Source organism: Trematomus bernacchii, unplaced genomic scaffold (genome assembly GCF_902827165.1).
Source record: "Trematomus bernacchii unplaced genomic scaffold, fTreBer1.1, whole genome shotgun sequence".
Lineage (NCBI taxonomy): Eukaryota > Metazoa > Chordata > Actinopteri > Perciformes > Nototheniidae > Trematomus > Trematomus bernacchii.
Genome location: NW_022987616.1, coordinates 5,877,534 through 5,901,094, shown reverse-complemented (window position 1 = coordinate 5,901,094; position 23,561 = coordinate 5,877,534). Strand labels below are relative to the sequence as shown.

At 41.8% G+C, this 23,561-nt stretch overlaps 2 protein-coding genes across 2 annotated transcripts; one reads left to right on the top strand and one right to left on the bottom strand.

Annotated features, from left to right (window-relative positions):
• Positions 1-10,892: 10,892 nt before the first annotated feature.
• On the top strand, positions 10,893-19,881 carry hgd (homogentisate 1,2-dioxygenase). Its single transcript, XM_034132215.1, has 14 exons — positions 10,893-11,011; positions 11,911-11,982; positions 12,068-12,156; positions 12,919-13,024; positions 13,728-13,787; positions 13,870-13,961; positions 14,049-14,083; positions 14,193-14,272; positions 14,455-14,554; positions 15,242-15,366; positions 16,978-17,082; positions 17,225-17,351; positions 18,270-18,451; positions 19,509-19,881. Exons 1-14 carry the CDS (start codon positions 10,997-10,999, stop codon positions 19,650-19,652), a joined length of 1,332 nt encoding a protein of 443 aa, XP_033988106.1. The 5' UTR covers positions 10,893-10,996; the 3' UTR covers positions 19,653-19,881.
• Positions 19,882-20,174: 293 nt separating this feature from the next.
• ndufb4 (NADH:ubiquinone oxidoreductase subunit B4) lies at positions 20,175-22,303 on the bottom strand. Its single transcript, XM_034132216.1, has 3 exons — positions 22,077-22,303; positions 21,048-21,191; positions 20,175-20,321 (listed from the first exon to the last, which is right to left on the bottom strand). The coding sequence occupies exons 1-3, from the start codon at positions 22,251-22,253 to the stop codon at positions 20,259-20,261; spliced, it is 384 nt and encodes a 127-aa protein (XP_033988107.1). The 5' UTR covers positions 22,254-22,303; the 3' UTR covers positions 20,175-20,258.
• Between the last annotated feature and the right edge of the window lie 1,258 nt (positions 22,304-23,561).

The window sequence follows — 23,561 nt, the reverse complement described above, 5'->3', positions numbered from 1 at the left end:
TCTCTCTCACTGTCACTCCTCTAATGACAGACAGCGGTTTGGCTGCGCGCTCTGCTCTCTCCACACTGCTGTTGCGCGCCTGATTGGCTCGTACGTGTGTATGTGGGGGAGAGACTGGCTTTATATATTTCACCGTTAAAGTTAATTTGAGGGAAAGGGAACCAAAGCCTGACATGGACTACTTTTATTCAGTGGAACGAACTTAGAAGATACACTTTCACTTGCTTTATTTTCCATTTTCTTACCTTATTTGTTTGTTTAAATGTCCTTCAGTATAACAGGTTATCTGCTTTCTTTGTGTTGTGTTCAAAGAGCAGTACAGATGAGTGGCCAGAAAAAAATAAATGTACTTAATTTCATTAAAAACAATATAGCAACCACAATAATCAGATTGTAAGATTAGTCCAGAATCATGCATGAAAAAAACAAACACATTTTTCTCCATGGCATTTTGAACATGTAACAATATGAGTTATATATAAAATGAATGAAGCTTAAACTCCATTTACTGTCTTGTTTCCACTGTGGGGAAAAAAGACTATTACAGTCTTTAAATTAAAACAGTGGTATCAACTTCCACTGTTAGTGCGACTCCATTAATTCTTCAACATTACCGGTTCGACCTCCATTTTAACAATTTATCTTAAGGGGCTTTTTAATAAAAGGGCCTACTTTTATATTATTTGGGGATATTTCTTTTTGACAGTTTATTTAAATAATAGCACATGGAAATAATCAAAGGCTATGCATAATAGCATACAATAAAAAATATATAAATACATTTAAAATATAACTATTAAAAGGCACGTATTTTAGAATAGTGTAATTGGACTTTTTTTAATAATATTAATATAATAATAACATAAAGATTAATAAACCAGAAATGTTAAAATAATGATTGTGCTTCATCTGATGGTTTTTGGTAGCCTGAATTAGTACCAGGCCTATAGCTAAAGCTTGGCCATGCATGTCTCTGGAATCCTTCTGCAAAGATTAAAATACAAATCTGGCTCGGAGTTTCTCTTCAGCCTCAGAGCACCTGCAGCCATGACAGAGACAGAGTCAGTACAGAAATATCTACAGTGGGATCTGAATTCTGCCTAAAATAGTTTCAATCCAAATATATATTGATTAGTCAGGGGAAACAACAAGTAGTTCATAATAGGATTACAATCAGTATTAATGTCTGTCTGCCTGTCCGTCTCTCCTCCAGCTCTGCAGGAGTTGTGATGGACTCAGAAAGTGATGAGGAGCTGCAGGGGGAGCACGCGGGACTCCTCTGAGGAGAGGAGGGGGAGGGGGGGGGGGGAGATGGACCGAGAATGTAATTTTAAATGAAAGTCTATTTAACCCGCTGTGAATGGCATGACCCTTATCCTCGCCTCAGAGCCCATCACTGTTAAAAGGATCATTTTCAGAATTCAATCCAAAAACTTCAGCAAGCTGCAATTTACTCTCTCATTTTCTCCCTTCTTCTTCTTCTTCTTCTTCTTCTTCTTCTTCTTCTTCTTCTTCTTCTTCTTCTTCTTCTTCTTCTTCTTCTTCTTCTTCTTCTTCTTCTTCTTCTTCTTCTTCTTCTTCTTCTTCTTCTACCCCCCCGTTATGTATCTGCAGCAAACGAAAAAACAACAATGAAATGTAAGTCTTTTAAAGCGATAGCGTTATCAGCCTTTTGTGATTGAAACTGAAATAAGAGCCCCATTGATCTGTTTAGTTAAGGTGCCGTCGAACCCAATATCTTAGTTCTATTTCTATATTAAACAGTCACAAACGCTGATGAACCTTTCTGTGTTAATTTACCCTTCAGCGTTATTAAAATCCACAAATGTGTGTTTCTTCCTGTATTTATTAGTGCATTATTATAGTCAGATGTACCCGGATGTTGTCATTTGTAATCCACCTGCAACTTTTCAGTGTCACAAACTTCCCCGCTTGTTTATTCGTCTCTGTATCAATGTAATGAGAGTAATAACAATATAAAATGTTATGCCTTTTGCTGCGCGGTCACAAACAAGACGCGCGTAATACAGACGGGTATTTAGAGTCGCTCTGTAATTTGGGGGCCACAATTTGATTCATTTATCCGCACACTGTTATTAACCCTGTGGAAAAAGAGATGTCAGCCGCCATTTCAGCCAGCAGGACATCCGCGCTTTGTTTAAATGCACTAATTACGCGCATACATTAGAGGGGGACGGAATTTTCACATTTTCAATTTCTCGTCTGTTTGACGTGCAGGTGAAGAGATGGCGGGGAGAGAGGCCGCCTCCCCGGTATTTGCCTAACATGCTAACTTGATAATATCCAGGGGAGACTGCGGGATGCATGCTTTCTGTGCCTTTAACGCAGTCATTGCTATTCTGTCGTGCACTATACAGGGAGGTGTGCGTTTCAAACACACGTTTTAACGCCTTTCCTCTGTGATGCAGACTCTCAAGACGAAGTGACACTGATGAGGTCCATCAGCAGAGTGAGGGTCTCTCGACTGGCGCCATCTCCTGGATGTATAGGCAAACAGGTAAAACCCAGTTATAATGTAAAGGAAATGGGGTGCATTCATAACGTGTTGGTGTTTCCATTCTGTGCAACCCTGCAAAGTTAGGTTAGGTAAAAATATTGAGTTCAAATTAATATGTTTGCCTTTAAGCTCACTCTATACAATCATGTAGAACCTGTTGACATACTACTTTTAATTAAAGTGAACGTTTCAATTTCATTCATACTGTTCAGGGAAACTAACACACAGACACACAGACACACAGACACACAGACACACACACACACACACACACACACACACACACACACACACACACACACACACACACAGCTGGAGCATCTAGGGTTCAGTATCTTGCCCAATGATACATCAACATGATGACTGCAGGGACTTCAAGCATCCTGAGATAGATACTCTATTGTTCTGCCTCCATATCGAACAATAGGAACAAGGAATACAGACAGTTTCAGAAAGGTGAACCCCACATCCTATTTATTTTTCTATTATCCCATAAATGTGCAACATGTGAAAAGTGCATGCACTAACTGGCTGCTGGCCTTCGACTCTTCCTCCATCCGTCCCATAATTGGACACTTGCTCTGCCTGAGAGGCCAAGAAGGAAAGGAGGGAGGAAGAGAGAGAGAGTGTGTGTGGGGAGGGGGAGGCTTTTAAGGCGCGCGTAAGCAAAGTTAATTAGCGGTTATTAACAGCCCGCATAATGAGAGCGAGAGGGAGTCAATTTAATGACTTTGTTAGCGCGAGTTCAGAGCGACAGGCGATGATCGAAACAACAAAGGCGAGCGCGCACGCAGCCATCACGCGTAATTTCCAGCGGTAATGTGGTCTGATCCGAAACAAAGGCCTCTAATTTCGTTCAACTGACTCGATAATTTGTCCTTATGTAAGGAAAATAATTAATGACTTAATGTTTCAACAGAAGAAGCTTTCTTTGGGGGGATTTCGGAGGCCTCAATTGCCGAGAAGGTCGTAAGGAAATCAATTTCCAAGCCTATAATTATTTACATCACACATTTAAAACGTGGACGTGTGCCTCTGCTGCTCCAGTGAGAGTCTATTAGAGGAGAAGGAGCCTCCAAATCTTCTTCCCTCAGACAAATTGTGTGTGGCAACAAATGAGCCACTTGTCATAATGTAGTATTGTGGATCCTGCCATGAGAACACAAAGAAAATCAAGCAGAATCTGAAAGGATTGAAGGCTTTTAAAGCCAGATATCAGATCCAAGAGCTGGACACTTTGAGGTTTCGGTGACAGATGATCACCTTGAGTTGATGGCCCTCACGCCTCTACCTGCTCTCGACAATGTGCCCGGTTATTGTGGGCGCTGCATTGCAAAATTATCCGAGGCTAGGCGTCTTTACGCATGATTTCATCATTCCACAGATGGCTTGAGTCGGAGGAAAGATGCGAGCGCTATTATCGATCGAGGGAACATGAGCCGCCGCCTGCGGGCCACTCTTGGATTCATGGCAGGTGATAGGTCACCCACACGAGAGCCGCAATCTCACGGCCCCCATTGTCTCCACTGATTACTGCTTTGATCACAGGAATCAGGAGCCCGAGACTCTCCTAAAGCCACTACTGAGTCCAGGAGCTCGTGAGCTGAAGAGGTCATCATCATCATCACGACCACCATCATCATCATCATCATAACCGCCATCATCGTCGCTAGTTGACCGCACAGACCTGAGGTGTCGTGTGTTTTCACAGCCGCGTTGCCCTTTTATTGATTGCGTGCCTTAATTTTAATTCGATTGCGCGAGTGTCAAAAATTCCGCAAGAATCATCCTAGTAATGAGATAATCAAAGTAATATATGCAAATCAGTTATGATGCCAGCTTATCAAAGCGGAGTGCCCCCCCCTCGAGCTTGAAGAAGTCCATTTATTCAGTTAGTGGCAATACCTTGCGCAAATGGCGCGATGCAAATGACAGTTGATTAGACTAAATTAAGAACCTCGTTCCTGCCTGACCTTGTCTGAGTTTTATGTAAATTCTTTTATTCTTGCTTTAATGTGATAAAAATGGCATTTTACACCTTGGCCTTTAAGAATCCCAACAATATTTTCCGTGAGAGAAACAATGGTCCGGCTGAAATAACTCACTGTGTGATGTGTCTGTCTCTCAGAGGACCTTTGACCCCCGGCGGCCCCCACAGGGACGGAGAGTGTGCCGTTATAACTTCCTTGCTGTGGGGGAGTGTGCCTCGAAGATAGACTCGGAGTGTGTGCCTGTGAGTGTGTGTATTTACACGATTATGTGTACTCGTGTGTGTACCATAACATATTGTCTTAGGGGGACAGAGAGTGCCGCTGAGACTTCCTCTCTGTGGGGTGTGTGGGGCCTGTAGATGGGAAAGGAATAAATCCAATATAGATTGCAGGGCTGCGCTGCCTCCCGCTGGGGACCCTCAGACTTGCAGGCCAGGATCGAAGTGCTTTTCTCCCCCTAAATTGGCCTGAGAGGCCGCAGGAGCAGCCGAGCTACACCCCCAACACCGGGACTGCCTAGGACCTAATGATGGTGCCGGGAGCAGACACACACATAGACACCCATACGTGATCACATACACACACGAGCAGAACATCAAACTCACACTTGGCCAAGAAAACCACAGAGATATAAACACAGCCTCCTGATGTTGAACACACTCATTCCTGGTCCGAAAGACCATTCACCTCAAGTTTTTCCTCTTCACATCTCACACCACCCCTCAGAACTACCTATCTAAACTGCAGATTTGGAGGTGGCATCCTCACACACACTCCAGAGGGATGGGGTGAATATAACTGGCACCACACTAAGTGTCTGGGCTGATACACACTCCTGCCCTTTGCTTCCCCTACAAGGAAAACACCACCAGCACCCCACCGCCATTACGCTTCCTGCCAAACATCCAGCCTCCGTCATTCTGCCGCTGTCCGGGGAGCTAATTCTATTTGTGATGAGGTGTGTGATGTGTTGCTGACAGTGTGACAGAATATCCTTTAGTTGGAAATGTGTGGCTCGGTGCACCTCATTACCTGCTCACAGGGCAGTTCATGTTAACGGCAGCATGCCACCACATCTCTGGAGGGGAACAGGTTGCAGAGGTGAATACAAATATATATAGACGCATGCACACATATTCACAGCTCAGTCCCAGATTGTGAACTGTCAGCTGGAACTGCTGGTTTTGAGGCTTGAATGCTGTGAATAGCTTATTATCACACTGACCATATCTCAAAGGAATACTTCCCTCTAAAATGCATTATTTGAATATCAATAACTCCCCGTGTTACCTTAAATTATTGAAGGAAAAGTTGTTTTTCAAGCATGCCCGCGGTAAACAAAGAATCCATGATGTGAAGTAAATGTAAGTACCAGTTTACAGAGAACACATGCAAAGTCTTTTTTTCACTAAATCCTTATTTTTATTTAATTCAACGTATAGTCTCAGAAGTACAAACTCTTTTAAATAATAAGGATATTCAATTAATACATTTTTGTTCTTTGTTTGCAGTTGAGGGATGCGAGGAAAATAGTTTTCTTCAAAAATTCAAGGTGAGATATTAATGTACAAACTACAATTGTGTGGGTCAAGTTGGAAATCATTATGATAAATTCATCTACAATATATTTTAACATCAGATATAAAAAGTCACCTATATGAATAATCCGGTTATTGCATAATTAGCTAGTGTTGGATTCATTAAGGTTACATGGAGATCACAGCTAGTTTAGCTACGTTTTCATTCTCCAGCATTACTGAATATAATGCCTCAATGTGGAATGAGTGACTGAATTACTTACAATTTAGATATTGGTTCATCATAGTTGACATATATTTTAACTACAGACAACAGAATAAGTATTAGTCTTAGTTTGAGCTAGCCATAGTTAGCCCTCTAGCTAGCTCACATTTGACAACGCTCTGTTGCTTTAGCTGTGTTGTTGGCTGTCTTCTCTGCAGTGAATGTGTCAGACCCCATATAGTAAACATAGAGTGCAGCTTCTGTGTATTTTCTTGGTTTGAAGCTTGCTCTAATCATATTTTCACATTCATTTGAAGATTCTGTGAGGATGAAACGTAAACTCAAACATTACACTTTTTTGGCGTTGTAGAAATGCACATAGATCTGAACATGTTCTGTGTTTATATGTTCTCCTTTCCTGCAGGTGTAATGTCTCCATCATAGGGAGAAGACCCACTGTAAGCTGACAAATGGTAACAACATGTCCTCCATACTCCTACGTCCACTCGACTTATCTTTGCTGTACCATCTTGCATCTTTTCTCCCCTTCTTTCCGTCTTCTCTACCATTTTCCACTTTGTATTTTCTCCCTTTCATCTCCGTCACGCCTCTCTTGTCTCTTGACGCTGATACACCTTTCACCTTGTTGTCTTCATTTCTCCACTTGTGTCTCCGCTGTGGTGCTTTACCTGATGCTTTCCTTGCATCAGCCCTACGGTTTGTGGCTATTTCCACTTCTTGTTTTGTTTAATACCTCATCTGTGGCTGTGTAGAAGCCAGTGACTCATTTGGAGATTGCTTCGTACAGTATACTCTACCATAATGCATACTAAATACCTACACATGCAAACAGATACACAACCAAATCCTTTTGACATCAATAATTGGTAAATCCTCTGATTAACTTGTATGAATTGTCCTTAGAGTGCTTAAGTAATTGTGTTTGTGTGTGTCCTTTTTCTTCTATTGCATGCACCCCCCTCTCTTTAAAGCACATCTTTATAACCAAGCAATTCCAAAGCAATTTTCTCTGTGGGAGGAGAGTGTAATTTTCTATTCTGTGACACTGTGATGTGTAAGAAACTGGGAGCTGGCGCTAAAAGGCGTCTGCGGCGTGTGTCTCGGTGTGGGTGTGAGTCGCTTTAATGGCCAACGCGGGGCGGGTGGTGGCGGCGGTGAGCGGGTGCATGTCAGGAAGGCCATCATTTAATGACTCCCAAATAGTGCCCTCCTCGTTAGAGCTATCGTCCTGGAAACACGAGGCTGTGAACCAGGAGAGCGCCACACGCTGCAACACTCTTTTATCTTCATATTAAACCATTTGCATAACATTACCGCCACAGATAGGATTCAGGAGATACTCCACCTACTCAGGGAGAGACAGAGAGGGTATACTACATGTCCTTGCAAATCTAATCAGCGTTAAATGGAGCTGTCAGATGTGTGTGTGTGGTGGCTCATGTCAGGAGTCATTTAACATTAAGCTGTAATAGTGTGTAACAGGGCTGTAATTACGAAACACAAGAATCCAAGCTATTTCTTGTTCGTTGTGACATCCAAATACAGCAGTTAACTAGCAGTGAGGCGAGGCCAGGCGGTGACAACTCACACACACTCACAAAGTTTAAATATATTTGTTGCTGCCTTTATCGACCTATTTTTATGTCGCTTGAGCAGCTCTACACAATACAAAGAAGTCGCCAATTAGAACGAATCACATCGCTACCTATTCAAAAAGAAATGTTGAATTTCGTGTGATATCAGCAGGCTAACAAAAGACTCAATTTGATGTTGTTGTGTAAATTCAACACCTATCCATATTGTGATAAAGTGGTGTTCTGCTTTGCTTTGTGTCTGATCTGACAGCATCTCAATGAAGAATACAGAGAAGATTCTCATCACTGGAGAGAAGCAGGAGAGTGTGTAAGCACACACTAATTAGTTGTTGCTTCTTGCTACTGCCTGATTAATTTAATCAAAAGTACACAGTACAATGCACCGCTCAGGCAAAGCAGGTTTAAAAGTCTGGCTATATATAATTTCTCTAAGGTTTGACTATCACTTGACAGTCCCTGAATGTCTTCTGGACCAAATAGATGAAACATGTGCAGTAACAATATGTTATTAAACCACAAAATGTGCCTAAAGTTATTACATTCTTCAATCTAGCTGTTCTGAAACCTCTATAAACACAGCCTATTGTTGCTTTTTCTTTACTGTTTATTGGTTCAATAATCATGAGCTGGATGGATCGACATTGCCCGGGCTCTTCTGTTGGCTTTGTTGGAAAAATGACACGTTTGTAATTCTTACTGGTGCATTGACATTTAGTGACTTCACATAATTCCCAACATAGATTCCCCCAACTCTAATGAGCCAGAATAACTGTCAACAGCTGTGTGTGTGTGTGTGTGTGTATGTGTGTGTGTGTAGGGTCATTAAAGGATAAATTCACGCTAATTACATCATAAGGAAAGCCATGTTTTCTCACATTTCCTTAATAGCGATGCAGATGGATTTAGTTCCACAAGGTTCTCTGTGTTTTCTGTGTTATCCAAACATAGGAGAGAGATTCTGGTAGACACGTTGCTTTGACTGTTTCCAGTTTTCTATATGATTTGATCAGTACTAACACAATTCCTTTTGTATGCTTTGTATTAGGTGTTGGTGGCAGAAGTCTTAAAAGCGGATACAACCGATCTCCATGGCCAGATGAAACAAGGTGTGATAATCTGTTTCTGTGTTTTAGGCCCTATCATAAAGGTCAGAGGTTAAAAATACCATATATATTGTAAGTAGGTAAGCAAGTTTGTGCACTTACCTTGGATATAACAGATGTCATCATATCCCAGAATGGGCTTGTAACTATCTGTGTTTGGGTGTGTGTGTGTGGGAGATTACTTGTTTATGCATAAGGGGATAGACTGTGCCAGGTGAGTGTACCATTTACCATCACGCCATTGAGTTCAGCAGGCACCTAATAACAAAGCATTTATGGCCCACTTACGCATGCATAGATATAACCGTCAGTAGGCAACATGTCTCCTCTCCGCCGTCTCCAGCTATTCCTGCCTCTCTTAAAACACACAACACCATCCCGATTGGGCCCAAATACTCTAGAATTCTATCATCAGACTCGGGGATGAAATTAAAATCGCTCATTTTCTTTCTCCATACAAGGAGCAGATCAATTTCCGGAGACTGGGACGTGGTATTTTCCTGCCATTGGGCTTTCTCGTCTCCGGCACAGCACCCTGACTGGCTGCCAGCGGGGGGTCCGCGCCCGACTGCACGCCTCGCCGGAGAACGGTTACTTCTGCCGCGGCGAGTTTATTTGCGCCTCGCTATGAGAATTGCCATCATTTACCCTTCCCCAACACCTCCCAAAAAGAAAAGAAATAGACAAGAGGGGAAGCGAGGCAAGATTGAGAGAGGCGAAATTGATTCTTTTTGATACATGCTGCACGGGGGACATTAGGTTCCCCTCGTTTGACCATCTATTCCAAGAAATGAGGCGAATATATTTAGCGTAAAGTCTCTTCTTTAGGCTTTCTGGAGGCCTTCTGCTGTGAGGTTAACCCGTGCATTATGCTGGTTTTAAGGGAAGACAAATCATTGATGCAGCTGTCCAGGAATGATAACTCACTTTAAATAAAAAAAGTAACTCAACATGTGTTAAGATGACCAAATTAAGGGCAACTTGATGAACCACCAGAGCATTACATGTGATGGTTGGATGATGTCACAGCTTTCAGGTTTGTGGCTCGTAAACCTCCATTTCAGTGCTAATACTTTTACCCTTTTCCCACCGAATGAGGAGGTTCAGACCCAGGTTTGAAAACACTGGAAAGGGTTTACAATGAGTGTGTCTGTCAGGGTGTCATGTCTCCTTTACTGTCGATGTATACCTTGACTACTGCAGAGTTACTTGTCCCAGGAATGAATGCAGACTGTAACCTCAACTGAAGACAAAAGCCAGATGTTAGAGGGTTATTTTTTCTACTGGCAAAAAGGTTGAAGCCTTCACAATACCCACATATAGCATATTTCAAACCCAATAAAGAAGAAAGTACTAATCTATTTTTTGTGAGGATGTGCATGACACCGTTGTTTGCACAAGCAGTACCATATGAGGTCACCACAGTTTGACCATCAAGCTCTAACACACTGATATTGTGTCTGTTATATACATACTTCACTGAGTGGAGTAACAACAACAGTACTTGCCTCTGAAATGTAATGGAGTAGAAGTATAAAATGGAAATACCCAACTTGAGTCGCTCACAATAGCACTTTAAGTCCTAATGAATGTACTCAGTTACTGTCCAATACTGATTAAAGGTTTATGGTATCTAGCAGTCCTATTTCTTATCCCTTTATCAACATGAGGCTAATAGGTCATGTTAGCATTACAGCAGAACAGAAACTATAACCTGAACTACTTCTAATGTCCTATGTGTTACATGTGTGTCGCTCTCTAAGCTTTAAACCAGTCTCTGTGTTTGCCTTGGCAGTGTCTCTGGTCACTGTTTGCACATTTCGACTATCAGACCCTGTCCTCTCTGCAGGAGCCTGTCTAATTGAACCCATATTGAGAAACAGCATAAACCCAGCCCCCTTTTCCCCCTCTGTGTTCATATACCGGCATGCACACGCTCTGCAGTGGATTTTGGTCCAAGGGAAAACTTTCTGCAAGTTAATCTGTAACCACTGAGACACTTTATCAGCTTCAACAGACAGCAGCATGGCTGGACTCAAGGTAAGGACGCATTCTTTCTACATAATGTTTAATACTAGATAATTACATGCAAAGTTTAGGAGTCATCATTAACAACAGAAACAGAGCGGCTGGCTGAAGGGCGGCGGTGCCTCCAGCCAATCAGAGCGCTGCATTCAGCAGCTGCCCAGATGTGGTCTCAGCTTCTCAGAACAACACTATTTCAGTGGGAAACTCTCAATAAAATAGAACGAAATGTCTTTTTACATGCATGTTTTTAAGTATTAGGCGTTTAAACCGATGACATTGTCTCTTTTTGGCCCGTTTTCACCCAAAGATATTTTAAAAATGAAGTTTTTATGACTGACAGTTCACACGATTTTAACCTTTTGTGTCTAACTTTATGTTTTTGCCAGTTGTGTCACTTTAAGTTGAGTAAAATCCAATGTTATTAACCTATCATGAGGAGCAAACTCAAAAGCACGGCACGTGAACGCGCACATATGGAGCCCATCCGTGCCTGCTGTGTGTTTTCTGCAGACTAACAATGACTCAGCAAGATTTCTTTAGTCTTTCTTTAAGTTCTTCTGTGTTTAAAAGAAGACTTCGGCAGACGGAGTAATAATCCTGTCATAATTGCAATATTGATCATAGAGTACTGTGGAGGATGTCAGTGTAATTAGTCTGTCTCTGTATCACAATAACACAAAAATAATGGATGACTGCAAGGGGGGAAATTTGGAATAACTGCAGTTTGTTTGATCATAGATCTAATGTGAATCAATATGACAACAATTAAGAAAAAGACAAGTCTTAATGACAAGCCTTCACATTTAATTATAACCAGCATGAACACATTTATCCTGCATTACAATGAAGCCGCATGGTGTTTACATGGGATTCTTCTCTTTTTTCTCTTTCAACTTGAATATCTCTCGCAGTACATGAGCGGCTTCGGGAACGATTTGTCTTCTGAAGACCCTCGCTGTCCTGGATCTCTACCTGAGGGACAGGTAACACACACATCTGCAAAAACACACTATGTGGCAGTCATAAGAGGTGATTAAATAGCCATTGACAATTGTATTATCTCTACAGAATAACCCCCAGGTGTGTCCGTACGGCCTCTACTCTGAGCAGCTCTCCGGCTCAGCCTTCACCTGCCCCCGGCCGGCCAATAAGAGGAGGTGTTCACCTGTTTTCTGACATTTAAATGATCATGCTAACCACTTTAAAGGTCCCCTATTATACTGTTTTTCATCAATATATCACAGGTCTCAGATATATACAGAGCCTGTCTCTGATTGGCTCCAAACACCAAACAGATCATTGCAGCATCCCATAATCCCCTCTGTTTCAGCCCTGTTTCCAAAGTGCTGATTCTCTGTCTGTTACTTCAGATGAAAATAAGGAGCCCCTCCCCACGCCCCTCTGAGAGAGATTTGGTTAAAAAGAACACAATGGTGCTCTAGGAGGAGATCCAGGTGATAAGGGGGGGGGGGGGGGGGTTACCTTGGTTGCTGATTGGCTAATGGTTACACAAGCCAAAACATTGTTATGACATCATAAAGTGGCCAAAATCTGATCAGCTCATTTTCAGACAGGTTTTTATAGAAATGGATCAGGAGAAAAAGAGAGAGAATCTTTGTTCCTGAAAGTTTCAGAGTCTCTTTACACAAAGGGGACACATGTTGATGAAGAAGAGACATGAAGAAGAGGGGACACATGTTGATGTAGAAGAGACATGAAGAAGAGGGGACACATGTTGATGAAGAAGAGACATGAAGAAGAGGGGACACATGTTGATGTAGAAGAGACATGAAGAAGAGGGGACACATGTTGATGTAGAGGAGACATGGAAAAGTGGATTTTGCATAATAGGTGACCTTTAAATCCAAATGAAGGTGAGACAGAGGGAATAACTCAACATGTTGTTCTTCTTCCTCCAGCTGGTTTTACCGTATCTTGCCATCTGTCAAACATAAGCCTTTTACCGCCGTGCCTTGTGGGAATCTGACAGAGAACTGGAACGAGGTGGAGCCTGACCCCAACCAGGTATAAAAAGGGCCAAAATGAAGACTTACTGCTTGTATGTCAGAGAAAACAGAAACATTTGTAGTATACTCAATAGAATAACACATTCACAAGTCAATACATTTATTATGTTTAGAAACAATAACATCTTTATTCATGTATTGAGGAATTTCTTTCATAAAATGTCTGAAAACACTAACTAGCGCCAATTGAGATAACACAATGTTTCCATTATTTACGCTAAGCTAATTCGCTAGGCTGCTTGCTGCATATATTATGAGAAAGGTATTTTAAGTCTCTGCAAGAAAGTGAATTAGAGTGTTTCAGAAAATGTCAATCTATTAATCTATTGTTGCATCAAAGTGTTTTACTTCAATTTCATTTCCTTTGTTGCCTGTGTGGGTGTTTGATTAGATTTGATGGATATTTCTGCCAATTTAAGCGAGGAAAGCCACACATTTATATCCAATCGTTGCTTAACTCTTACTGGTCCTCACGCATACACCAGTGTTTTTCTAACAACCCACCCCCGCCCACTTGAACCAGATAGAAGGCTAATAGGAAGCAGATGTAGCCTACATACATTTCGCATGACAACAACAGCAAATCAGAAGTTCCTCATGTAGGATTTCACTGATCATAGTAAGAAGCTATTTGAGAAATGTTGTCTTTAGAGCCTTTAAAACTTTAAATACTGAATCGGTAACTCTGTGGTTCCTCACAGATGCGATGGCTGCCGTTCACCATCCCCAAATCTACGGAGAAGAAAGTGGACTTTGTGGCTGTGAGTTCAATTCGTTTTTTCCACATATTACTTTACAATTAAAGATCTTGAGTTAACTCATAGTTATTTCTTCATGTTGCAGGGTCTGCACACTCTCTGTGGAGCGGGAGATGCCAAATCCCGCAACGGCATCGGCATCCACATGTTCACCTGCAACACCTCCATGGTTGACAGGTGAGAACATATTATGCATTTTCACATATCAAATCCTCCTAAGCAGATCCTTTCTAAGCCCTCTCTTTTGATATTTTCTTGTTGCAGGTGCTTCAACAACTCAGACGGAGACTTTCTGATTGGTGAGGAAAAGGCTTGTTGATGTTTTCACTGTCATCTATCACAAGAAGAACAATGATAGCCCACTTCTCAGCTTTTCTCTTTCTTCAAATGTTCTGTTTGTGTCTGTAGTCCCGCAGCAGGGTGAGATTTTGATCACCACAGAGTTTGGGAAGATAATGGTCGAGCCGAACGAGATCTGTGTCATCCAGGTGAGATCTATGTTTTCCATCTCCACAAGTTTTCATACAGAAATGTGCCTCCGTGTCTTCACAGCCCAGTTACCATATTTTTGTCTTTTTCAACAAAAGCCTTCAAAAATAAATAACCCATAAGCTTCAGTACATTAAAAACAGCACTAAATATCCTTTCACTTCTTCTGTGTTTTGTCCAGCAAGGGATGCGCTTCAGTGTGGATGTGTTTGGGGAAACCAGAGGATACATACTGGAGGTGTACGGAGCCCATTATGAACTCCCTGACCTGGGGCCTATAGGTGTGTGCTAGATAAGAAAGTACTTTACAGTCAAATCCAGTCTGAAATTGTTCTTCAATCACAGCAGCTCCATTTGCAACATCAACAAGGATAATATTTAAGACAAGAAAACAGATATGGGTTCAAGAGTCTTTGACGTACATTTGATCTTGGGTTAAGCTCAACATATCGTTTTTAGGATCGACTTCAGTCTAACCTTATTAAACCCTTTATTTCAGATTTGATGGAAACAATTCATATTGCCTTATTTGGGGTCAGAGACAATGTTGCTGGCAAGCCTTAATGTGTTATAGTAGTTGATTCATAGAGTTTCCCATAAGCCATAGCTGTATTTGTGTTTAGTCAACATTGTAAAACACATTATGATTAAGTGCATGTTCGCATTGTCATTGTGAGCTAGGTAGCGTCCTGACGTTAGCATTTAGCTCTCTTACTACTACCATGACAGCCTCACATAATTGCTAGGATGTATTGTTAATATAGATTTCAAGTTTTTGGAGTGTGTGTTTCAAAGATTCAAAGGTGTTATTGTCATATGAACAATAGCCTAAACATAGCTTTGGGAATTACAATCTGAAGTCCCAGGCTGCTACAGCAATGGAATATGCAATATACTTAACATAAAATGAAAAGTAGTGCAATAGACATGACGGTGTATATGTATGACTGTCCATGTTTGTTTTGCAGGAGCCAATGGTCTGGCCAACCCTCGAGACTTCCTGTGTCCAGTTGCTTGGTACGAGGACCGTGAGGTGGCCAAAGGTTACACCGTCATCAACAAGTACCAAGGAAAGCTCTTTGCATGCCAACAGGTGTGTTGCAGTGTGTGTGAGTCAGTACATTGACACATTTGGCATACTTGGCCTATTTAGGTTTACGTTTGCTTCAGTAAACACCATCGAACCGCAACAATGACTAACAGGAAGCTGTCCAAGTGAAGCATGTGATCCATTAGCTGCTGCTGCCATGCCTGATGGTTTAATATCGAAGTGTGTGCTGTTATCCCTTCAGTGGGTTTCCGCCTCGACTCCCTTATGAGCCTTAATCACTCGTAATTAGTTAAGGCATTCAGGAGTTACTGACGGTGTGCCTGTGAGGCTGTGCTTTGTCGGAAAAACCTTTCCCAAGTTAAGCATTAATTTCCCCGCATTTCACTCAGGGAATGATCCCGCCCCTCCCCGAATGTCCTGTTGGGCGCATAATTGGATCGACACATAATGTGTGACAGGAGGTTTTTTTTATATACAGAGACAGGGAGGAGGCGGGAGGAGAGGTTCGGGGGGGTTGTAACCGTGGAAACCATGTCAAACTACTCTGTTATTATTCATTGTATGAATTACACAAGGGCGAGATGCCGTTTTTTGTAGCAAAACAAACATTTTTCCATCTCTCGCTGCCTCGCCTGGAGTATCCGCCCCCTGTTCGGTGCTGGGGGTCAGACGTCACGGCTGCACCTGAAACTCTCTTCCTGGGGTCCCGAGCCGGGGGGGGGGGGGGAAATGCAGGGGTGAGAGAATAAGGTGGGGAGGGAGTGTCGGCCTCATCTGGGGGAAGATGCTGCTGCTCCCGTCTGATCCTGCTGTTTTGTTCCCCTGCAGAGTGCTGAAATTGCTCAAATTAACTTATTATTTGCTTGACTGGGCCAATATGTTTGTGTTTTGTGTGCATGTGTGTACTCTCCTACATTTCCCCCCTCATTTTAATCGAATGTAGGAGAGTTACCACGGATTACCGTCCAAGAGATTGGGCATTTTTGTATGGCAGGGACTGTAAATTGTGTTTGTGATTTTGTTTCCTTCTTTCCTTTTATGTTTTGATTGAATCATTCACATATGCACATGTTAGAGTATGCATATGTGTTTTTTATTCTGTGTGTGTGTGTGTGCTAGCTGTTGATGTGTGTGAGGAGCATACAGGTCACTCAGGAGGCAGCTTGAGTTGTAATGAACTATATTGATTTTTAGAGCTGCTGTTCAATGTCTTTTTCGCGGTGGCATTATCAGAACAGAGAAACTATATGAAATTGCTGTGGTTTTAACAATCAAGATGAAAAATATATATCTCTGCACCCACTGTAACTGCTCTTCTCCCCCCTTAACTGCGCCGCCACGAGCGTCAAAATGCCCAAAGTTTGGGAAAGTTTGATTGTGAAGCCAATTACCCCATAATACCTGGAGCCTGGTTTCACAAAGAACAGGGGAATGAAAGAGAAGAAAGAAGCACACCCTCTTTCACAATCAACCCTTTTCATTATGACCAGTTTTTTTCTCTTTATGTCAAGAAGTGCTCTCTCTGAGAATTTAAGATTACAAAGACATTATTCATTATTCCTTTTTCCCTGTGAAAAGCTCAATTTAAAGTCCTTTGTGTTTGTTGCTTGGGCAGACTCGTCTTATTTGTTTGCCTCTGTGCTCTGCATGTAGGATTTCTCTCCGTTCAATGTGGTGGCTTGGCACGGCAACTACACACCGTACAAATACAACCTGAAGAACTTCATGGTTATCAACGCTGTGGCCTTCGACCATGCGGTGAGAGACATATTCACAGACAAATGCATGCTACTTTTTAATGTACACAAATCAATGAATTCATCCTAGCTTTCAGCCCTGGAAGTAAATGTAACTCTTAATACTCTACCAACGCCCTCATCATATACTGATCTTCTTCTAGGATCCATCCATCTTCACCGTGCTGACCGCCAAATCCACGCGTCCAGGTGTGGCCATCGCTGATTTTGTCATCTTCCCCCCTCGCTGGGGTGTGGCTGACAACACCTTCCGTCCTCCATACTATCATCGTAAGACCCCAATAACACACTCACATTGATTCATCTCTAAAGTGGCTTGCATTTTGCACGAGAGGAGAAAAAGACTTCTGAGAAATAGCTCTGTTTTCTGATAAAAACTCTGGAGAATGTCCAGAGAATCAGGTCCGCAATTTATCCGTAGATTTCCTTTAACACATGTCGCACACAACGGGAGATTGTCCGTGTTAGAGGGACAATCTTGCTTTATGAAAAGATTCTGTTGATGTGTTGGCAGAGCGTGCAGGAGGCCCAACATGACCCGGATTACACCGCGGTCACAAAACGGTTTGGTAACTTGGTCACAAACTACCAATTATTTTGTATTTTCGTTTATTTGTCTGACTGTTTATCGTCCGCCTCTATGAAAAGGAGTTACCAGATCTCATCATCTCTCCAGTTAGACAATTTAATTGCCGTCTAAATGACTTCTTCTTAACCCTCTAATATTGGTTTTCTTTCTGTCTCGAGCCAGGAGTAATAAAAAACAAACAAAGAAATCAACAAATTCACTCATGGGTCGGATGTTAAACAGACTTTGTGCTTGGCATTGTAAAGTTTGTTTAATATGTGGTGCAAATGATTCAGACATTGGCGTTCTCACATAAAGCTCCTCTGGGTAACGTCTAGGGTTGCAGTTCATGTGTGAAAGGGTCTAAAGGAGTTTAGATGTGGCTAAAATTAAGTCAAATGGTATTATGTTGAGTCTATCATGAAAGGAAACTAACCTGTCCTTTTCACCCAACCAGTGTCAAGTCAGCAGGTGATAAAACCCACCTGCTGTACGGTTCTTTTCAGGCCCCTCCACAGCACCTTTTATGTGTTTCCACCATAAGGCCATCTAGTGGAAATCAGTGCCTTTTATACTGGAAACTCAACCTGTGTTACAGCGCCTCCTGTCTGTTCCTTTAGGTAACTGCATGACCGAGTTCATGGGCCTGATCAAAGGCCACTATGAAGCCAAAGCAGAGGGTTTCCAGCCTGGGGGGGGCAGCCTGCACAGCATGATGACCCCCCACGGACCAGATGGAGAGTGCTTCGAAAAGAACAGCAGCTCCGAGCTCAGACCTGAGAGGGTGGCCGAAGGCACCATGGTAAGAAAGTGTATTTTTATTAGATGCATATGAACAAAGATGGCAAAAGTAAACACATCCTTTACTCAAGTAGAAGTACAGATACTCGTGTTTAAAAGTAGAAGTACTGACTAAACTTCTTCACTCAAGTGAAAGTAAAGAGGGCTTTGAAATGTACTTCAGTAAAAAGTACCCATAACTAGCAGCTGTTTTAAAGAGTACCTGACCTCCCTTTATATTAATAGCTAATGAATGTTTCCATGCTGAACAACGGCAACATGACAACGTTTTCATTGGTCCCTCTTCTTTAGAGAAGACCAGGAAATGATGGATACACGGATCGTGTTCAAATCAATAGGCACGCAATGACTCATGACTAATAATGATCACGCCACCAAACACACATTCAAACTAAAGGAACCAGCCTGTTTGGGAAATGTAAGAAGTAGAAAGTACAGATATTTGGGTTCAACATGTAAGAAGTCAAAGTAAAAAGTCGTCAGAAAAATAAGTAGTGGAGTAAAGTACTGATACCAGAAACATGTACTTAAAGGTGGGGTAGGTCATTTTGGAGAAACCAGCTCGAGTGCGCTAGAATTTGAAAATACACAGCCGGAAGAAATCTGCCACTTCCTTACAGAGCCCCTCCTCCAACACACACGAACGCGCACATGACCAATGAGGGCACGAGATAAGTTTGTGCACAGATGGAAGGCTGACAGGCAGGTAGGCCATCCAGTTATTTTAGCCGGGCCGGCTAAAATGATTGGTCGTGCTTTTTACAGCGCTACGGCTTCCACAGATGAATTTTTTTATGGATTTTTTGTCAAAGCACTTCAGATATTCATTGCTATCGGGATGTTAAGAGCATTCCATGGAATATAACAAAAAGTGTATCTCGAGCCGGTTTCTCAAACTTACCTACCCCACCTTTAAGTACAGTAACAAAGTACTCCACTACTTCCCACCTCTGGATATGAAGTTTTAAGGTAAACTAGAGAAGCATCATTAAAGAAGTTAGATATAAAAGCAGTGCGTTCATGTATTATATCCGTTTCCTGTATTTTCTGTTCTGCAGGCGTTCATGTTTGAGTCCTCCTTCAGCATGGCCGTCACAAAGTGGGGTCTCGAAACATGCCAGAGACTCGACAAGAGCTACTACCACTGCTGGGAATCTCTGCGCAGCCACTTCAACCCCAACTGGAAGCCCAGCAAACAGTAGGGGAACAGAAGAAGAAACCCAAACCAAATATAGTAGAGTTTAGTATGTTATACATAGACAAAAACAAATAATTTGACCTTAATATAATACATTTAATGTTTCTGAAACGTGGATTTCTTTGTCTGTTTCTGAAGAAATTGTCATTTATTCCATGCAGACAAGATTGGAGTAGCACAATAAAGATTAAAGCAAAGAGTTGGTGTTTGTCAAACCTCAAAATCAAAACTAAGCTGCATAGTTTCTGTGTCTCCTGCTTTACTAGTTTTTTTTAGAATATTGTATGTCTGTACCTGATTTCAGGGCCTTGGACTGGTCAGAACTAACATGGTGCGTGCGTAAGTGATCATCTCCCTTTACCTGTGCAGATTTTAATGTGTGTGTTAAAAGATTTGAGCAGGTGATCTTGTTTTATGCCACATTTCCCCAAACTCACCAGTATATCCACTCTTGTTGTCTCTGTTTTAAGCCCCGGTGTCTACTGTATTTTTCACACCTTTAACTCACCAATTAAAACCACATGACTGTTTTTGACAATATAATTTTATTCAGTTAATAATAATAATTACACACACTGGTATCACTAGAACATGAAGGTCTCAGCGCAGCTCATGATGACAGAGCGAACCGGCGGTCGCGCTTTCCAGCTTTAATATCCGCCTCCTTCTTGTCCTGTAAAACACACGACACACACACACGATGGGTTAATGCTGATTCCATGGCAACAAAGTCATGTCACCCTCTTCACCTTCCAGACATTTTCTCAAAAGATTGTTTTATGAGTGAGCTTTTTGTGATTGTCAAGCAGCTTTTTGTCCTCCCAGCGGAAAGAGGAAGCGAATTTGAGGCTCAGCAGTCAGACAATTGCACAAAATTCTCCCTTGAATTCATATCGGTGAGGATTTAGACGCTGAATCTCCATGACAATAAAGCATTTGATTCAAATATGAATGGCACTGTGACAAAAAAAGGGATTCAGATCAACTGCTGAGCTCCAATCCTCAGCTGAATAGCTTTCAGATCCAAGATGCCATTCATGAATATAAAAATTGAAGGATTATTTAAGGCTACATTTTTTTTGTAAAAGGTATTTTCAGTGTTTTAAATCGTGCTGCATGGTAGAATTACCTCTTGTTCTCATGCCCATACTGTGTTGTTCACTGGATTATATAAAGTGAAATCACTAGTGTTTTGACCTCCAGCTGGGCATCTTAGTACTCTTAATAACTGCAAGAATATTTGGGAATAAATTATTTGTCTGTTCTAATTTTGGTTTAGTTTTTAAGTCTTAAAAATTCCGAGACCGAAATCAGTGATTAAATGGTTTTCCAAGTGATTAATATATGTGCCCAGGTAGGTGTGGTGTGGTGTGGTGTGGTGTGGTGTGGTGTCTCATACCCTGTTTGTCTTGAAGAGGTACCAAAAGCCAATGATAGGCAACACTCCAAACAGGAACCCAGACAGAGAGGTCTTGGATGTGGCCTTGAAGTGAGGGTAGGTGTGGGACCGGGCGTACATCCAGCGAGTCAGGGCCGGGTCGTCCTGTAAACACACAGGTAAGCAAATCCATTTCAATGTATTAGTAAGTCTTTGCATTGGAGAAAAATGACATGGCAAAGTCTATTTACATATTGTATTACTACAGCAAATAAGTTTTCTCTTTAAACAAAAGTATAAAAGATATAAAGGACTTTTTCATAGAGTGCATTATGACATATGGTCCTGGTGTTGGGCATACTGGCTCACTGTAACATTGCCATGGACTACTAGGACACTTCAATAAGAAAATAGCCATTGTTAATGTAACAGTATCAGTTGTGCTTTTCCTACTATGTCCATACAGTCCATGACAAGTAAAGGACAGAAGTAGCAGTAAGTAAGTCAATATTAAGTGTTGTGATTGTAGTAGTTTCATGTTTGTCTGTTGATAAATAGGAGATATCTTGACCATGCAAATGTCAATTACACTTGCACACTTTTCTGTTAATTACAGTTTGATTGAAGCAGCTGGTAGTGAAGAACCATGAACAGGTCTCAGTGTGTTGTTGCAGGTTTTCATGGGATAGGGGAGTAAAAATGTATGTGAAATAATGTTTGAATGTGCTTAACTGCTTTACCTCTCTTTCTCTAAACACATGGAAACACTGTGGCACTTTACATAATATAAGATGTAAACACAACAGAAAGAAAAACAAGGACACTGCAAAGTAAAGCATTGCTGTAGGTTAGCTTCAACTCTACACACATATTAATTCCGTCTAGTCCCGTCTTGTCATTGTTTTATTTCATGGTACTTTTCTTACAATGCATCTTTTTTGATTGTGTTTATGTCTGCCTCAAAATACACCAAGGCGAATTGCTTGTATGTGTTAACAATAAACCTGGTTCTGATGCTAACATGTAGCCACTTTGAAGGGTAACACTCACAATGAGGGCCTTTCTGTGCGGGTTGTTGAGCTGAGTCTGGTACTGGAGCTTCAGGTTGGACCGCATAGCCGACCTCTCCTCTTCGGCCCGGCGGTACTCCAGAGAGAGGTTAAAATACTCGTTTGGGTCCAGTGTTTTTGGCAGAGAAGCCAAGGGCGCCGCCTTGTAGTCCGCCATGATTGTGGATGATGGAGCAAACGGGATCTCGTGGAATCTCGCGGTTACAAGAGCTATAAAAGAAAGGACATCTTTTGGGGGCATTTCTCTAAACAGGAACCCACTAACCTCAGGGGGAAACACCAGAGGGGGTTAAAATAAAGATTCCTACATATTTCTAGTGATAAGTAGCCCATTGCGATTATTAAACAAATTACAAGGAATTGGTTAGAAGATAATAACTTAATTTGCTCCTATCCAATGAAATTGGATTTGCTCATCACGTGATTAGTGTTCGGTCTTGGCGCCCCAGTGTTGTTTATTCACATCAGAGATGTTCAACAATACACACAGCTACAGGTTTTTATATGGAAATTCCGCGATGAATAGAAGAAGATCCGACCAAGCGGTGGACAGCAGATCACGAGTTTATCAAGGTATCGCGGAGAGAAGCACACGAAGGTCTGTTGGCAGGGAAGATAAACAAATTCACATGCTGGCTGCTGCAACTGGAAACCAGACCCTGAACTTCTCAAGAAAGCCAAGTCTGCTACATACCAAGCACTAAAGTGACTGAACATTGTATGACACATTTTTGTGAAAAATGCAAAAAGTGATGCAATATATTAAATACATGGTTTATACCTGTAATTACTGTGGTTCCATTTCTTCTGATTACCTAATTTGGGCGTGCACATTTGCCATGCGCAAACCTACCTCTTTTGGATTTGGAAAGGTTGGCATGTATGCAGTTAGCCTAAGTTATTTTTCATGGTCACCCAAAAAACGGATTATTATATTATTATACAAATTATTAACTTTTATACATTTACTTTAAAAAAAAAAAGAAGCAAATATGCTCACAATACGAGCAAAAAGAGACAATGCAAGTGAAGATATGGATTTATTAAGACCATGTTGTGCTCATGGATGTATAATAAGAACGGTTGTGCTGCGTTGAAAATAATGCAGGATCGTCACCATGGCAACTCCAAACAGTCTCAAATGAAACAATGAGCGCAGATAAGAAAGTCAAAGAGAAGGTCTCTCTGTCTGAAAGTGAGGATGGCTTTCAGTATGAAGAGGTTTCTCTGGGGGATGACTGGAGTCTGACGGAAGGAGAGGAGGATTTGGAGGCGACGGTGAAAGCGATCCAGGAGCGGGCAGAGGCAGCTGCTTCTCCCCGGAAAACAGCTCCCTCCACCCCGCAGAAACAGGAGGCCGTGGATGACTTTTTACGCACCTTCCTCTTCCACATGAACATGACAGAAACACTTGACTGCTTCCAGACTGAGTGGACTGAGATGGTGCAGAGAGGGGGTTTGGATA

Coding starts and splice junctions, on each gene's coding strand:
- ndufb4 (XM_034132216.1), bottom strand. CDS start 22,253: ATGGCGGACTACAAGGCGGCGCCCTTGGCTTCTCTGCCAAAAACACTG. Junction 21,192..22,076: donor CGCACAGAAAGGCCCTCATT/GTGAGTGTTACC, acceptor GTGTGTTTACAG/GACGACCCGGCCCTGACTCG. Junction 20,322..21,047: donor ACCTCTTCAAGACAAACAGG/GTATGAGACACC, acceptor TGTGTTTTACAG/GACAAGAAGGAGGCGGATAT.
- hgd (XM_034132215.1), top strand. Junction 11,983..12,067: donor GATCTCTACCTGAGGGACAG/GTAACACACACA, acceptor TTATCTCTACAG/AATAACCCCCAGGTGTGTCC. Junction 13,962..14,048: donor AACACCTCCATGGTTGACAG/GTGAGAACATAT, acceptor TTCTTGTTGCAG/GTGCTTCAACAACTCAGACG.